Here is an 18,436-nt window from a genome sequence, read left to right as displayed (position 1 = left end):
TGCGTTTCCTTTGCGTGTGAGTATATTTGTATACTTATCCTGCATTACTGCGTCTTAAGGGACCCACCTATCGCAGATCTACCTCCCCACGATGCCTTCCGATGTCCGGACTCCAGAGTAATGTGAGTATCCGTGACGTCACTTCCTTTGGTCACGTGGGAGCTGCGTGATAGGGTTGGCCTCTCAGCTAGTTGGAACAACTTCTTCAAGCATAGACCTTCACACAGCTCTTTTCTCCGTCAAGAATAAGCAGTGATATGCATTAAGGAGTAATGCAGGATAAGTATACAAATATAAAAAATATCTAGGATTTTACTAGTCTTTTCACATTACCTTCACTATTTTGTGTTTTAATATGTGGGTGATTTTGTCGTAAAAAGACTTTGTAAAAATTTGTGTTACAATACCAATGCAGGGGTAGTAAAATTGTTTGCAATTCGTAGCTACGTATGTATAACATATTCATGTGTTTTTAAATACTAGTAGCTTTGGCGTTACATAGAGTTTGCGTGTATCAATTGATTGTATACACTTTCAACTCGTAAAATATTTGCCGATAGACAATTGTTTAATGCTATGGCAATTTTTCTTCTCTATTTTAATCAACAACTCTCTATTTGCGGAACATATGCTTGCGCTGTGTACTAATTGTCGTGTTAAGAAATCAGTCAAAGATCTTCATCCACGCTGTTTGGCTTGCGCACAGATTTGCTCACCAGCCTTTAAATGTAACTTTTGTTCACCTCTCTCTCCATTGGGTTTTGCTATTTAAGGATAGGTCACTCACAAACATATTTTTGCAGCAGTCCTGTCGTGTTGTGAGGAAGATGTCACAGTCGCGGGATGCGAGAGATGGACATTCTTCTGTCGTAACTACGCAACGGTGGGTAATATAGTGACTGCAGACCTTCACTCTCCGCCAAAGGTCGTCGGAAGCCATAGTGAGTATTGTACAAGCTCCTAACTTTCAGGCGTCCAGGACTTACAGTGACTACGATCCTCACGACGCTTTGATTGGGGTAGCGCAGACACAAGCCACGATCCATCCAGTCATCACCGATGGGCATTGCTTCTCAAGGGCTTGCGCCGAGCGCAGCACTTCCCTACCCTCCAGGCGCATTTATGAATACATCAGCCTCTGGGCTTCCAGCATACCCCACTACGTCAGCGACATATGATCAGCTTAGCGCTGGTCATTGCCTGCCTACCCTCCAGGCGCGTATATGATTACAATCAGCCTTAGGGCCTTAGGGCTTCCAATTACTTATCCAGCAGCCCAGCAGCTGTACGTCAGCTGTTAGCACTGTACCAGAACACAATTTGGATGCAGAACTTAATGCAATCCATGTGGCAGCAGTCTACACAACACCTGTATCCTGAACCTTATGCCTATGTACTAAAACCTTTGCCAGCACTAGCGTCATCAAACTGCTATGGATCAAGATCTATTGGAAGATAACCTGTTCTGTTTTGATCATCTCCATACCATAGCTGATTTCCAACAGCGTCAGATTGACCACATGAGGAACCATCTCAGAACAGCAGTAGCGGAGATTACCGTGACACGCAGACTTGGGTATCTAGCGCTTTCAAACTGGGATCCCGAGTTGAAGGGCAGGCTCCTATGTCAACCTTGATCAACTAGTGTCCTGTTCAATGAACAAGTCACGGACACACACGCTAAAGTATCTAATTACGATACGGACAAGTCTGCGCTCAAAGCATGGAGCATGTTTCCCAGAGTTTCTCCCAGTGGGCAACAAGATCTGATTGAAACCAAAGACAATTGTCTAGACCACTTACAACTGTGGTAAAAATGTCCTGCATATAAAAGAGGTGTTTTTTTTCTCAAGGCTCGGCAGTGACTGGTCTCATGCTCAGGGATCTATAAACTTTCCCACCAATTCTCCCATTTAGTGATGTACGTTCCTACATTTGCGTACCAAGAAACACTTGAAAGGTAGCACTATGTATTTGGTACCACTAAACTCAGTGTTGGCCGGTCCAGAGAATTGCAAAATAACCAAGGTCCCAGGAACTACAGGCCCTACTACGCTCATTTAGGCTTGAGGATCAGAAGGCCATGTTCCGTCCCACTGATTGGGACTTGAACGTGGTACTTCGAACTTTGCGAGGGCCCCCCTCGAGCCCCTCCACCCATCCTCTTTCTATGACCTCTCCAAAAAAACAAGATTTCTCTTGGCATTAGCCATGGCAGCACGGGTGAGAGAGCTACATGCAATCAACATCACCCAGGTCCGTTTTGAGCATGGTACGCATGGAGCGGTACATCTCTGGTTGTGCTTGGATTTCAAAGCAAAAAATCAACTACCAGACCATCCCAATCGTTCCTTCACTATCCAACCAATATCGACTATTGTGGGAGTTGAAGATGAGGGTGAACTCCTCTCGTGCCTGGTACGAGCACTTCAAGTTTAGATCCGCCGTTCCGAAACTAGGCGTGGTTTGATGAAGTAGGTTTTCATACCAGTATCTTAAACGTCCCTGACTGAAGTTAGTTGCAACACTATATCTCTATGGTTACGCACGAGAGCGAATAATCCTCACGAGATCAGGGCGCTAGCCTCTACCATGGCGTTACATAGTAACTGTTCTATTAGAACGATCATGGAAGGATGTTTTTTGGAATTCCGACACAGTTTTTGCTAGTCATTATCTTCACGATGTGGCTCTTGTAGACGTCAAGGCTTATCAGGCTTTGGCTCGTTGGCATAGTAGGTAAAGATTTTTAGCTGTGAAGCTGGTATTCTTTATTACCAAATATGCATATGGTCTTACCCTTTAATTTCTATGTAAAGAAGATTGAACTAACCCTACCGTTATGGCATTTTTTTCTGAGCTTTTTCCACCACAGATTATTGACAAACATGTGTCGTTATTTGGGGTTATGAATTATCAAGGTTTTGTACTTCTGAAGGTATGCCCACCTCCAAACCGTCCGATACAGATGCATAAGGAGTAATGCAGGATAAGTAAAGATTTAGTAAAATCTAAATATTTTTCACATTTGTATACTTATCCTGCATTACTACATTTAAGGACCCACCCGTCGCAGACTTCAGAAGCCTCAAAAAGTTTGTTATTAAGCATGGGCAACAGGCAGTGATGTGAAGGTAACTTGTTGTCAAGGTCACATGACAGCGGCGATGGTCCATACAAAAAGAAGGAGTGAAAAGAGGAAACTGAGCGCTGTCTTTTTGTTGTTGTAAGGTAAACAGTGAATGCATTAAGGAGTAATGCAGGATAAGTATACAAATGTAAAACATATTTAGATTTTTACTAAATTTTTTCAAAGGGAAGCGACTTGAGTAGTATAGGTAATGATGGTGCTGGCTCACTTCCACTGGAGCCAGATTGATATACCTATACCGCTACTACAGATGGAATTTTTTATGTCAAAACGCTGATGTGATTCAACGATCGTCATGAGTCGTATTAAAAGAAACATCAATATTAATTAATAATGAATAAAATTTACTATAGCCCACGAGGATATTGGAAAGGTATAGGAGCAATACAAAAATAGCCACCGCTGTTAAGGTACCTAAAGATGTGGCCAAGGATTGGTTGAAGAAACAAGCGATGTGGCAAATATACTTACCGGCACCGCGTTATATACCGAGGAAGAAGTTTGATATTTTTACAACGAATGAAGTTCATCAGGCTGACCTCTTGTTTCTTCCCCATGATAAGGTAGGATGCAAAACATAAAAATACGCTTTAACCGTAGTGGATGTGGCTAGTCGATACAAAGAGCTATTTCAAGTAGATCCTGGTCGCAAGTTTATGGGATCAGTAACTAAACTGTTAACAAAGCACAATGTCGAAATCAGGCGTGGTGAAAAAGAGGCCCACCGTAGTCAAGCTATCATTGAAAGATTTAACCGGACATTAGCGGACCATTTGTTTGGCTATCAGTATGGGATCGAAATGAAATCGGAACGATTAAGATCAACCGAATGGGTGACACGATTATCAGCTGTTGTATCAGCGCTGAATAATGAAGTAACGAAATTAATCGGGAAGAAACCATCCAATGCGATTAAAATGAAATCTGTGACTTCCGAATCTTCAGCACCGAGGAGAGGCAAAGAACAAAAACTTCCGGATAGAGTAAGCGTAAAATATTTATACCAGCCCGGTGAACTCAAAGGAGACCTACGTCGTGCAACCGATCCGATTTGGTCCCTTAAGACATATAACATTAGTCGGTTGGTTATGAAAGAAGGAGAGCCTATTCTTTATTATCTTAAAGATGGACCGGGCAGGGCATTTGTACGAGAAGAGTTGCTCATAGTTCCCAACAATACAGTATTACCACCATAACCATAAGCATAGGTAGTTACACCATCCTTATCAATCCATCTCTTTGTATCTAAGGGGGATAATGATGTCTTGTTCATTCTTAATCCATATATCCTGTGATTGTAACTTCTTAAAGAGTTCATCTCGTGTTTGAATGTTCTACCGTTGAATAATGCTTCTTTATACTGTTCGTGTTTAATATGTTTTTTTACCACATACTTCTTAACACCCTTAGCTTTTCTTATCTCTCCATTATCGGACTTCTTTATCGAATACATGTTAGGTCTTAATCCGACATACTCAGCAATAGGGGTCCCAGCACATTCATCCTTCATCTTACCTAACACCTTTTTATTTACTACGCTGTGCAGTGGATTATCTTTTGGGTAATCGCTCGTGTTGTACATATCTATTTTTTCTGCCATATCTTTATACACATCCTCGGTTTGTATTTCCAACAAAGAATCTGTGGTGGTATATAACACCTCTCATCTATCACCGTACTGCTTCTTAAGTTCGTTGTAATAAAAGTCATACATTAAGTGTTTTGACAAGTCAAGAATACTCATACCAGCGTACACCGGTCTGATGAATTTTATATTACTCTTCTGCATATGTAGTGTGGCTAAGTCGTTATTGAATATCTTGCTTCTGTTAAAAGCCGGACTGGCTATAAGTTTCCTGAGTCTTTCTTCCTCATTTGATCCGACTAATTTAACATCAACACGCTTCCTTAGATTCTCCATAGTTTTACCAAATACTGAGTTATTGATGAGCTTATATAGATTCTTTTCAAAATCGCTGGTAGCTATCTTTCTTAAATCTGTGTTCAGCCTTATATAGGGCTCCATCCAAGGGCTTTGATCAAACTTTAGAACTCTGTGTATTTTCTTTAGTTTCATACCTAATGATAGATATAACTGGAGATTTCTGTAGTGAACTATATATTTTGTCTTAACCATCAAATTTGGTATGTGTTTTTCTACGTTAGCTAACCTAGTATTACCCATCAAGGAGTGTTGATATTCCGACATCCAATCTTTATTCACCATTAATCTCTTGGGAGCTAGCGGATAACTGTTATGATCTTTATGTAAGGAAGTTGTATATTCCATGTCAACTTCTAGTATGTACCCTTTATTGGAAATCTGGGGGGATATCATTCACTTCGACCCACTCAAAACCACTCGTGGGTAAAGGTTGACTCATAGCCCATCCGTACAAATTGTTGGCGTCAAGATATAATATATGCGTGTCGGGTTTACTCGGATCATATCCTTCCACTAATTTATTATTAGCCTTAGAATACCTTTTCGCTACCATGGATATACCACCTCTTAATCCTTTCTAAATTAACAAGTGCATATCGTAATCGGTGAGTAGTTTTAGTTCTACACCGGTCTTCTTCAACAATGCATCCCACGATAGTCCGGGACTGGAATAGTACCATACGCCGGATCCAAGCCGTATTGTTTTAAACATGTCTTTCTAAATATCTCGAATATATCGGCGAGTAACAGTACATCGGTTTTTAAGAACAGATCGTGATAATCGCCTAAATTCTTACAACCTAATTTATCCCACACCGTCAGAGCGTGTTCATAATCGGCATTGGTTATTTTAGATTCTGTTGAGTTACTATAGAATGATTCAAGGGGTGGTAATTTAGTTTCGTTGAATCTAGACCAATCATCCATAATATTTCTTTCTAGCATGTTTTGTTTGATTGTATAATAGCCTGTTTAAACTCTTTATCCACGTATAATGATATTTACCATCTTTTTTTATAAGAAATGAATTGATTCTGGGAATATGTTCCAGAGCGGAGCTTATCCTGTGTACAACAATTCCTTTAGAAGAATGTCTGAAAACATTTATAGCTAAATTATTTTGCTTTTCCGCCTTATCAATTTGTGAGATTGGTGTAGGTTCGTCTATACCATCAAAGTTGAGTCCATCGTTTTGGGGATAGCTAGAAGACCTATCCGGATTTTTGTCTTCGGGGAACAATGCAGATCTTATCATCATTCTGAAACAGTCATCGCCTTTATTGTTTACATTAATTATGGCTTTTTCTTCTTATAATACGGGGATATATCTATATAAGATCCTTCTTTGAAAGGCATATAATTTGCTATATCTAAATATAAACTATCGATTTTATCCACACCCCAACCCGAACCTCTATTAGTCCAGCGTTCTAAAGATTCTTGTATCCTCTGAATTGATGTATCTAATGATGTGCTTATAGCATCGGATTCGGTTATAACTTCTTGATTGCTTCGGAAATATGGTTCGGGTATATTCAGTGCTATCGTCTGCGTTACTTTTACTCAATGACATATTGTCAGCTGGTATTTTATACTATGTAAATCATCTAATTCCTCGTTCATTTTGCTCGATATGATGGGCTTAACATCATTAACATCCATGTTGGAATTAATATCCATCTTCGAACCTTTTAGATATTTACCAACGCCGGTTGTGGGTACAAATTTTAACTCATCAACAGTGGGTTTATTTTTATCATCGAGGTTGATTATTATCTAGTAAAGCGATCAATTCAGCTTTTCTCATTCGAGAATAACCTCTCAGCCCATTTTTTTTTGCTTGACCTTTGAGTTCTCTAAAAGTCTGGGGTTTGTTGTATTCCAAACCGAGTAAATCGATCAATTCATCTTTTCTCAATCGAGAATATCCATGTAGACCACGTTGTTTTGCCAAAGCCTTCAACTCTCTGACAAAAACCATTGTGATTTAATGGTATATGCAAAAGGAGTCAAATCTCTAAATGGTTGTTTTTCATACAGTGTTCCCTCGTTATTGTGCCCTTCAATATAGCGCTAACTCGGTTATAGCGCGCGGTAAAGCATGGCTCCCAAAATTTACAAACATTTTCAATAAAGTCATGTTTTCCAATGACACGATGTTTTCACCCATCTCAGAAAACATTATCAGCTGATCACCGCGATCACGTAACACTGGAAATACCATTGTTTATCTGGACTAATGTTTGCAATATATTTTTTTTAATTATATTCAAAATTTCATTCAATACTGTTTTCAATATTATCAGCGTTATTAACAGCAACCACGGTCAGATTACCACTATTGACGCCTTGAAACAAACTTTAGTTGCAAGAGAATGGATACACATATAATAAATGCCGTACCATGACCTGTTAAAAGTCATATTTGAGGCAGTTTGACAATTAAATGTCAACATAACGATTTCGCAATCGAAATACATGTTGCACGGGAAGTCCCTACGGTGACTGGTCAAAATTGTTACACACGTCAAAAAATATCCTGCATACAATCTGTACCAAAGTGCTATGCTTGTGGTTCCAATAATTTTAAGTATATGTGGTGGAAGCTGCAACTAAAATAACACGATATTGGAATATATTATTATTATAATTTCGGATACAATTTCTTCCGACCATTGCATCAAATATCTTTAAAGTGGTACCACTGGGTACGTTTTAACTGAATCACCGGTAGATTGGGAGGAAACATGTTCACAGCTGATTGCTATTTCGAGCTTAGTTTATGAGAAAATACACACGGTAATCTTAATCTCTGCATATAAGGCAATGCCTTGGAGGGCAGGAAATACATTTTAATTGGTAAATCATCTTGTCTAGTGATGTTTTATATCAAATTACATACTTTTATTGACCAAGTTTGTTATAGATCTATGTGCTTATTCACCTGAAGGGATACGATGTGTTGTTGTTTTTTAAAGCGCATATTATACTCGATAAATCTGTTTTTACACTATGAATCATAAATAATTTCTATTCTAATCTTTTTTGAAACTCTGAAATGTGCAACGTAGATCGTGTTAGGTAGGCAGAGCATGTACTGTTTTGTTGGTCATCTACCACCTACGACTCCACCTTTGTTAAACCGCTGATCATCTATAACGCTCATCAGTTTTTTGGACCCCGAAGGTAGCGTTGTAGCGAGGGATCACTGTATATCTAAATACTTATTCTCCCGAACCTATTCCTCTCATTGATGTAATCTCTCTTCCTAGCGTAAATAATCTGGTTCCTGACCCTTTATGCACCGTGTTTCTTACATAAACAATAACGACCTTTAACCCCTATCCCACATACAGAACAAACGTAATTTATGTTTCCCTGTCTGATGTAATAAGAGTGGATACCACAGTAAATACCAACACAACGTCGGTTGCATTGAATCGGCTTTCCCATGAGTGTAAATCTGCAAAGATTCATGGTTATACATATATCATATCATTTGTCTAAATGCAAATCACATCTCCACTGATGAGTCATAGTTGTCATTGCTATTTATAGATTAGTTGATACGTAATAGATCATAGCTTATGTGTAGCTAAAAATAGACAACAGTCATCGCTATTTATAAATTAGCAGTCAGGGTGACATAGCTGACATAGTGTGTTTACAGGTCATAGTGGTTGATAAGACTCACCCTGAGTAGTATGTTTACAGGTCATGGTTTATGCGTAGTTATTGTATAACTGAAAATTACAATGACTGATAACCCGAACATTATAAATGCTATCTCTCTGTTTTTTTGTTCCTCTGATGGTGTATAAAACTGACTTATTGTTGGTCTCGGTATTGGGTCAAGTTTCTTTTCATAAACAAGGAAGTATTCGCGCATGGCAGATTCAACATCCTTAAAAGTTTGAATTGAATGTCATTGCTTACATAGTTCTTATATTAATAAAATCTTATCTTAATATGCTATTTCTGGTCCATTGTGACTGGGCTGCTTCGAGTTGTTCTAATGCTTTACTATGTCGTTTACGCTCCTCTTCAACTTCTTTAGCGTTTGATTCCCTCAGAGTAGAAAACAAATAATTACTGCCCGAAAAAGCTAGAGCATTAACAATAGCTCCACTGACCATCATCGCAATTGTTGCCATGTTCAATAATATAAACTATTCAAATGTTTAATTACTTCATTATGTCTTCCGGAATAAGTCCTTGTTTGATGAGCATATCTTTTGTTGCCATAGCCAATCCAATATCTAGAATGCTCATACAGATATCATAGCCATTAAAATCTAGCTTGGGAGGTGTGGCTTAAGTAATCATTTTAGCCATACAGCATAGCCAATGGCCAAGCTGCTGACCACCGCTGAATGATACGTTGCGTTTACCAACATTTTACCGTCTGTAACTGGAGTAGTCATTATAACATTATATGAGGGCTTACCTCTAATTGAACTTCTTGTTGTGTAATCGGGGGTGACGTTTTCTCTTCTCCAGTCTTATAAAACAACCATACCACCGCAAAAGCAACAACTCCTAGTGCATAGGGAGCCCAAGTTTTAATCGGACGACTATGTTCAATATTTGAATTATGCATTAGTTTTCTAGCCTTCCTCGCTAACGCACCCTTTTTACCAGCGGCGATTTCTCTGGGGTTCTTTGTCACTCTGGCTTGTGATTTCGCAATCGTTGGTATTTCCTCATTCACTTGTTGTTGTGTCTCCACAATCTGTGGTGTCACTTGAGTCTCCATTATTAGTAACTTGGCACTTATGTTTAAATTGACAACACCTAGCCGTTATTAAAGCGGTGGTCACAGGAGCTAAGAACATTCCGAATCTATGATAAAACTCACAGCTTACTGCGCTTATAACGTGTTCGATGAATGGGTCTTTCTCGAGAGATTCGCATTAATACATGCAATGTTCTGCCGGATAGGAAGAAACGTACTAGCTACGACTGTGTATAGTTGTAACATAGCCGACCCTATTGTTTTAGTCATGGTACCTCCCAGTCTAGACTTGTAGCGAGTACAGTTATTTAAATTTCTTCATCGGTCATATTATCAATTTTTTCGATGGTTTAATTTTCCCCCAAATATTGGGAACATTTTCCACCGGCTACCAAAGCGGCAAGTCTTTCTCTATGTTTATTTAAAGATATATCTGTATGTTCTTCTGCATGTTGATCTGGTTCTTTGAGCATTTGTTCGATGAGTTCATCGCATTCCATAATGTAATACCTAAGGAGATATTTAAGTCTAACATAATAAAATATGGCATATCCAATACAGCCCGTAATAATAAACTGTTGCGAATGAATGAGGATTTCAAACCACATTATTACATAATAACCGCTAATGTTCAATTTATCATATTTTTGCTATCTTTTTGCTATATTTGCTATCTTTTTGCTATCTTTTTGCTATTTTTGCTATTTTTGCTATATTTTTTGCTTAGCAGTTGCTATTTTTGCTATAATTTTGCTTAGCAGTTGCTATATTTGCTATATTTTTGCTATAATTTTGCTTAGCAGTTGCTATTTTTGCTATATGTTTGCTTAGCAGTTGCTATATTTGCTATATTTTTTGCTATATTTTTGCTATAATTTTGCTAAGCAGTTGCTATTTTTGCTATATATTTGCTAAGCAATTGCATAAGCAGCTGGTTGATCGGTTTTTAATACGAGCTAACAGTTTTCTGACTTTATCTCGTTCGGGCTTGGTATAAATAACATCATTTTTGCGTAGACATTCCTCAAATGAATCTTGGTCTTTGCAATGAAACAGGGCTACCCATTTGGTCTGCTCTCTAAGATCTTTCAGGACAGAGTTGCACCTTTGAGTAAGTACCCAAACGCTATGCTGAGTATTCCGACCGGAGAATGCTAAATATGAAAGCATATCTTTCTTTTTGGTGAGTTCTTTACTCGCACTGCTGTCGTCTATTATGAAAAGGGTTGATTCTCCTTTGTATTTTTCGTCTCATACTCGTAAACAGTCTTGTAAACAATCACCCGGATCAACTTTGTACACCCCGGGATCATTCATTACCCAATCTCTCGATAGGTATGTTTTATTAACGTTTATAGTCGGACACAGAATAATAATAATATGATCGAAAACATCCCAATAATGACTTTGTAAAATATCTAGAATAAAAGCTGTTTTTCCGCAACCCGTTTGCCCGCAGATGATAGCGCAGTGCTGTTCTTTAGGTAAAAGATTATTAATAGATTGCTTGCATGAATCGTCCATTCTGTATATTAAGTTGCGCGTCCATAATCACGTACAAATATATGTTTAATTTATCAGCCGCTTCCTGGTGCTTTGTTATCTGTATAGTAACACCCTCGCCAGCAACTACCGTGTAGTTGGTCATCGTCCGTTGTTCCAATGTCAAGCCACAGCGCATACTTCATGGTAAGGAATTTAACCATCGATGCACCCCTGAGAGACAGATCTTTCATGACCGCGTTAACTTCTGGGCTTCATTTTATAGAAGGGAGTTTTTTAATCTCATCCCACTGTTGATATGCTCGCATACCTTGACTATATAGTTGATTAGGCACGCCCTCGATAGTCAATTCTACTTTTGTAATCTTGGGATTGTAGAACGCCTCGGTATCTCTTGCAAATGCTTCAGAGGGGTCCTCGAACAACATTAGAATACCCTTCAACGATCTAACAGGAACGTTTAGATTGATATTCCACATCGTATCTCTTTTGGTCCTGGTGATCTTTCGATGTCGAAGCACGCGGTCGTACAAAATGGCTAAACTTCTGGTATACTGGTTACGAATTTTTCTGGCTAATTCAGAATCTGTTATCATATCCAGTGAGATATTTTCAATAGAATAGCTACTAGGATCTTCAGTAGCTTTGATTACTCTGCTGGAGTCATTAAAAGGGAGTTCGTATTCCAACCTATTGCCTAGGGATGCTTGATAAAAGGGCATGTGACTATCTAGTAATTCAAAGTCTAGCGGAATATAGAATTGGTTACCTAATGCATCAGCAACGGCCTTATCTTCTACGACGGTATTATCACCACTATCAGCACCTACATGCAGTCTCAATGTGTTCTGATTACAAATACCTTGGTTCTGTAAGTTTTCCCGTTCTTTAGCCGTTCTCCAGAGATCCATGTAACAGAAATATACATCGCTGTCGTCAATACTCAAAACTTCATTACCGCTAATTTTAATCGCGATTTTTTTAACAACCGCACGACCTATGTTCTGAACGAGCTCTCTGCTAGCGTTGGCAGAATTCAAACTAATTGTAAATGATAGTCGAGCAGTTCCCGGAACTAACATCGTGTGCGCCGAGATTAGGAAAGCGAACCAGAAGCATTTGATTCTGATCGATGGTACTCGGGTTATTAGTTATAGTTACAGACTGACGAATTGCTTTGACCCCTAATGGATCCCTAATTTTTGTTGTGGGTTTAACTTGTGCCTGTATTGCGAAGACATTGTTATATTGAAATTATGTAACCTTATGTTTAATATAAAAATGGATGATATTAATCTTGATAACATAACTGATACTAGTACAATCGAAGAGGGTACTGATGAAACAAGCTTTGGTGGCATGTATCTTAATGATGAACTTTTGAAACCAACCGTTAATGATTATTACAATGCCTTAAAAGATGATAAAAAATATGTTAGCCCAATTGATCATGGCTTTTCAAAGTTTACGATAGATAGTAAAGGAATATTGCGACTGAGTGGTTCTCCGGATATTGATCTTATGAATTCTCGTACTCGTAAGCCCCTAGCTTTGTCTATGATAGCCAGTAAACATGGCATCAACATTGTACGTGATGAATTAGGTTTTGTAGACTACTCAAGAGAAAAACTTTCTGTGAAGACTACTAAGGTTCTTCGGACTGTGCGTGCTGAACTCGGTAACATAGATAATTTGGAAGAAAGCTCGAAGCTGGCCTCGAACGGACTCGGAGAAATCTAGGATACCTGCTACGATAATTCCATGGCCAGTGTACCATCCTCGGAGTTCAGTATTTTGGAATTACGAGGCCTTGACAAGGCAATGCAAACAATGCAAAACTCATAAATAATATAGCCAAGCTATCCGAACTCGACAAGCATATAGCTTATGAGAAAACAAAACTTGGAACAGGCGGGTGATGAATTCAGTAGACGCCGCGTTGCTGAAAGATTGTGTAACTTAGAAGACGAAAGATCGGCCCGCCTCGAAGCTGCTTCCAGTAATAGAAAGGCACTTCATTCACAAATCAGTCGAATTCGAGAAACTATCGATCAAGTCCTCAACAATGATACTACACTGGCCGATAAAATTAAAACATTGTTCAGAGAACAGGGAATAACCATTGCCAGTATTTTAACCGCATCGGGATTTATTATATCGACTTTGACTCTCGCGTTAACCGTTGGTACAGGCGGTACAGGAGGTGGCACACCGCCTAGTGATAAAAATGGTGTAAAAGAGTGGATAAAAAAGCATTTACAAGCATTAGGAGAAGCACTGGGAAAGCTCGCTGGGAAAGCTGCGTCTGCACTTCCTGGTATAATAGGGAGTATTGTTTCCTGGCTTTTGAATTTATTAGCTAAGACCACCACTTGGCTTAGTCAAAACTTGTGGACACTGATCATAGCAATTGCTGGGCTGTTGTACGTATCCGTTAAGAACTATTTATCCAAATCATGAGTAAACCAGCCGCGACTCCACCCACTATAAGCGCTGTTTTTTCGTCGATATGTTGTTGATTTTTAGCTGCAATATGTGGTGCCACTTGTGGTTGTGCGTCAGTAGATGGTTGTGAAACATGTGGTGTCTGTGGCTTGACTATTCCCGTTTCGCCTGTGTTTGTTTGCGTTATTAATTCGGTGTTAATATCTGAATTTATACCTGGTTTTTGCTGATCAGAAGCAATAACAATTTTATTATTATAACCGATCACTTGACCGACCTTAAGTTCCATATTACTCGGAGACATGTATAGTCCAGGTGCATAAACGTGGTCTACTTTGGATTGAGCGTACTGTAATACATCTAACGCTTTATAGAAGATGGTATGTTAACTGGTGAATTAATAGCATCCTCCACGTTTGCGACAAACTGTTTTTGTGCATCGAGCGCCATCCCAGAACCAATTATTCCTGTTCGTGTTTGCGATTGTGCACCAAGAATTGCCAATACATAAGTTCTTATTGATTCATTAACTCTTACAACTCCTGGGTTAGTAAAATTATTTTCTGTTTTATCATTAAGAAATTCATTCCAAGCATTTCCAGGTGGTTGCTCAACCTTTTGGACGGTGAAAGCAACACCACCCTTAAAGTTCATACGATCATCTCTCCACTCGTTACTCGAGAGAGCAAAGCTCTGAAGAAGCCGACCTCTTTTCAGTAAATCATCGCTGACTTCTTTAACAGAGTGTGCACCAGCGTATGGAATACCTAGACCATGGGTTACTCCACGCAGACGCCAATCTTTACTGGTAGAAATATTAAATACAAATACGTTAATACGCGAACCTATTGTACGGGTTATTTGAGGAATTCCATGCTCGATCCTGCGGTAATGGGGCACTAATTTCTTTAAGAATACGTCTAATCTGATAGTACACGTGAAATGATAAAACAGACTTATTTAGTTCAAATCCTGGGGCATAAAGAGATACACCACATCCTGTTGTGGCACACCATATGGCAAAGTTTAACTGGTTCTGCCAAAATTGCATTGGATTCTGAAACCAATCATGCACCATTTTATCGCTAGTTGCCGTGACCCTATATTTTTCAAAGATATCAGGGAATTTAAAACAAAATTTTAGCGCCAGAGGCACTTACTAAAATCGACTGATTAGTAATGTAAGTTGATTTCATATTTAAGTTATGATATAGTATCATTGTATATTTAATATGTCATACTCCCGGGAATAACAAATGATCAGTCTATTCAACTGCTTCATACTATCGATAACTCGGATGGACAACTTGAAGTCACCCTATATAACGTATTACCCGCAGTGGACCAATATAAATGCTGCGAGAAATAATAATAAGATATGGATACGTGGAGACGAGCAGACTATACCTGATGGGTATTACAGCGTATGCTCCCTCAATGATGAAATTTTTAAGCCTTTGGGAGTTAGTCTCACACAAAATGAGTCGAATGGGATGCTGATTTTAAGCGCTGGAGAAAAGCAAGTAGTTCTTGTCCGGCGCTTAGCAGAAACACTTGGATTTGTAATAGGAGAAGAAAGAATAGCAATAGAAATAATACCCAACAAAACAGGGCATGGAGATAAATTACCCGATTTAGTTCCCTATAAAGAGTTGTGCATCCATCTTGATCAGATCAGTACAACAGATAATATTCAACTAGAAAGTCCTTTAACTCTGCTGAGAGCTATTCCAGTCAAAAAATGAAAAATACAATAGCAGTAGAACGGAATCTTTCTCATCATTACAATATAAAAAATTAAAGCATGGTATTATTTCAGATCTCAAAATTTCTGTATTAGATTTTAAACATCACCCTGTACATATAGGATACTTGAGTGTAACACTCCATATTATAAATAATGGTTGATTCATTAGGCCCTGGAACGCATAACCTTAGACAATGTAATACAATTGCGCTTTCCGATCTCGGAGACATGGAAGGATTCGGTAAACCCGGTATCGATGGCAAGTTATACGCTTTACACTTACAAGATAATGTATACAAGCGGAAAGAAGTTACATTCACAGGTAATCTAGGAGATTTAAATGATGTCGACGTTATATGTCAATAGATATACAGCGTCCTATATGCCAATAGATATACAGCCTCCTATATGCCAATAGATATACAGCCCCTATATGTCAATAGATATAAAGCCGAAACAAGTCAATAGATCTACAACCCTCATATATAAAAAGTTATACAACCCTTATATGTCAATGGACAATTTGTCAGAAATCCATTACATTTGACAGGATGTTCAATACATGGAAGGCAACATGTGATTATTTACAATGCAATGATGTTTAAATTCTCTCCTTAGTCACTCCTGTCCAATCCAAGTCTGACTGGAGCAGTGAATATTGAGGCTGTGGAAATGCTGCAACACTCACCCCGCTCCTACCGGCAGATGGTGCAGGACTGTGTTGCAGCCAGTCAGCGGATGGAAGGTAACAGTTACATTACAACCACTAGGCCCAGACAGGTGGAACTATTTGAGTAGAAGAACCATTAAGTCACTTGGAGTTGGGCATGGAAATGAAAATTTTAGTTATTTTTTTTTTGTATTAATAACTTTTTCTTCTCAGAAACCTAAAGGGTAAGAGAGCTGATATTTTTATATGTAGCATTACAATGGGGTTAAGATTTAATCATTGCAATAGGTTATTGAATAAAGCTTGATTTCTAAAAGAAATTCAGATTTCTATTGTCATGTGTGGCTGTGGAGACTGTTGTAAATGTTTGTGGTAATTGTCAGTGGCAGCGGATGATTGAGGTGCTTGTAAAATGTTGAGCGCTGTCAGTGGCAGTGATGTTCCCAGCCATGTTTACTTTCACATTGTCCAATTTCCCTACATGGTTGCCTTACTGAGATGTGTTGTTCTACTCACTCCAGACATTCATATGTTTGTTGTGCAGCTGGAGTCCTGCCTCAGTCTCCAAGCAAAGTGGACATTGATGCCAAAACAGAGGAGGGACTGCGGTCCACCCGAGTCAGCACAGTGCCAGCCCGCATCTCCAAACTCTCTTTCGATGACTACCACACGACATGGTGTGGTTTGGCTACTTCCAAGGCTAGAGATCAGAGCAAAAATCCGTGTATGTAGCTGCTCATACGCATAAATGTAGGCCACTGCCTGTTTTGTACCGATATTGCAGACATTTCACCAGTACTAGTTTGGGATGTTCTCCTTCAGTGATAAGCATAAACAACAATCCACAGAACATGGTTTAAAGTTACAGGACAGAGAGTCCCACGTTTAAAGTTTCATTCATTAACTTTCCATATATTAACCCTATTAGGCTTAAAAAAATTAAAGAATCGGTTCTCATGCAATGGCTTTTGAAAACATAGTGCGGATGGGCTGCTTTTTTGGTCAGGGGAGGGGGGTTCATTGTTCAAATTAGTATATAACCAAATACAGTTGTGTACAATCAACCTAGGAAAGGACCTTCTTTAAATATAAATGTATTCCTTGATGAGTAAAATACTGGAATTCAGTACACAAGTTAGTCCTGTTATTTCACTATCTGACTTATCCATTAAATTTTTACTTATCCTGCATTACTCCTTAATGCATTCACTGCTTACCTCACGACAAGAAGATAACAGCGCAACAGTGATGGTCTTGGACAAAGAAATAAAGATGTTGTTGATTCCAAATCCCACTTTTATACGGACAATCGCCCCATGTCTTGATGACAAGTCACCTTCTCCACATCACTGCCTGTCGCACTACAGCAAGGACGTGTACCAGCGGAGCTCTTCAAATTGGAATAATTTAGACCTTCAGTTTTTGTCTACAATTCTAAAATTGATCTGCGACGGGTGATGTATTCCTTTCATATTACTCTCACCATGTTGTGTAGTTTTATTTGGATTATTTAGGCGCAAAAAGACTCTGTCTTTTTTCCCGCCATATGCTTGTTGTTGTCCACCATTTTGAATTTGTGTTACAATTGTTTGCCTGCCAAGGTAGTCAGATTGTTTACAATTCACAGCTACGTCTGTATAACATATTCATACGTTTTTAAATACTAGTAGCTTTGGCATTACATTGAGTTGCGTATATCAATATATACACTTTCAACTCGTAAAAAATTTGCCGATAGAATATTGTTTAATTCTATGGCAATCTTCCAATCATGTTTCATCAACAATTCTTTGTTTGCGTAACTTATGCTTGCTCGTTGTACTAATTATCCCCCGCCCAACAAAGTTGGCGGGGGATATAGAAACGGGCTCCGTCCGTACGTCCGTCACGTTTCGTTTCCAGAGCATAACTCATAAACCGTTCAATATTTTTTTCATCAAACTTTTCAGGTCTGTCAGGTACATGCTGAACTGGTGCCTTTTGCTATTGAGAAAGTTTAGAATTTTTTATTTTTTACGTTTCCATGGCAACAAGATGGACTTAAGTTCTGTGAGGGTAGGGTTCGTTTTCGGAGCATAACTCATAAACCGTTCAATATTTTTTCATCAAACTTTGCAGGTCTGTCAGGTACATGCTGAACTGGTGCCTTTTGCTATTGAGAAAGTTTAGAAAGTTTTATTTTTTACGTTTCCATGGCAACAAGATGGACTTAGGTTCTGTGAGGGTAGGGTTTGTTCTGG

The 18,436-nt window shown here is 38.8% G+C and overlaps 1 protein-coding gene across 1 annotated transcript in view; it reads left to right on the top strand.

The window, feature by feature from the left end:
- The window catches only part of LOC124117947 (ubiquitin-conjugating enzyme E2 U-like), an 83,461-nt gene that overhangs the window by 52,665 nt on the left and 12,360 nt on the right, over positions 1 to 18,436 (top strand). The window contains exons 6-7 of the mRNA XM_048399821.1: positions 16,145 to 16,271; positions 16,741 to 16,920. Coding sequence (XP_048255778.1) covers positions 16,145 to 16,271; positions 16,741 to 16,920 — 307 coding nt within the window. The remainder of the gene's footprint in view (positions 1 to 16,144; positions 16,272 to 16,740; positions 16,921 to 18,436) is intronic.

Source organism: Haliotis rufescens, unplaced genomic scaffold (genome assembly GCF_023055435.1).
Source record: "Haliotis rufescens isolate VD_foot unplaced genomic scaffold, xgHalRufe1.0.p SCAF_2, whole genome shotgun sequence".
NCBI lineage: Eukaryota > Metazoa > Mollusca > Gastropoda > Lepetellida > Haliotidae > Haliotis > Haliotis rufescens.
Note: the sequence above shows the minus strand (reverse complement) of the source record. Positions and strands in the feature narration are given on the sequence as shown.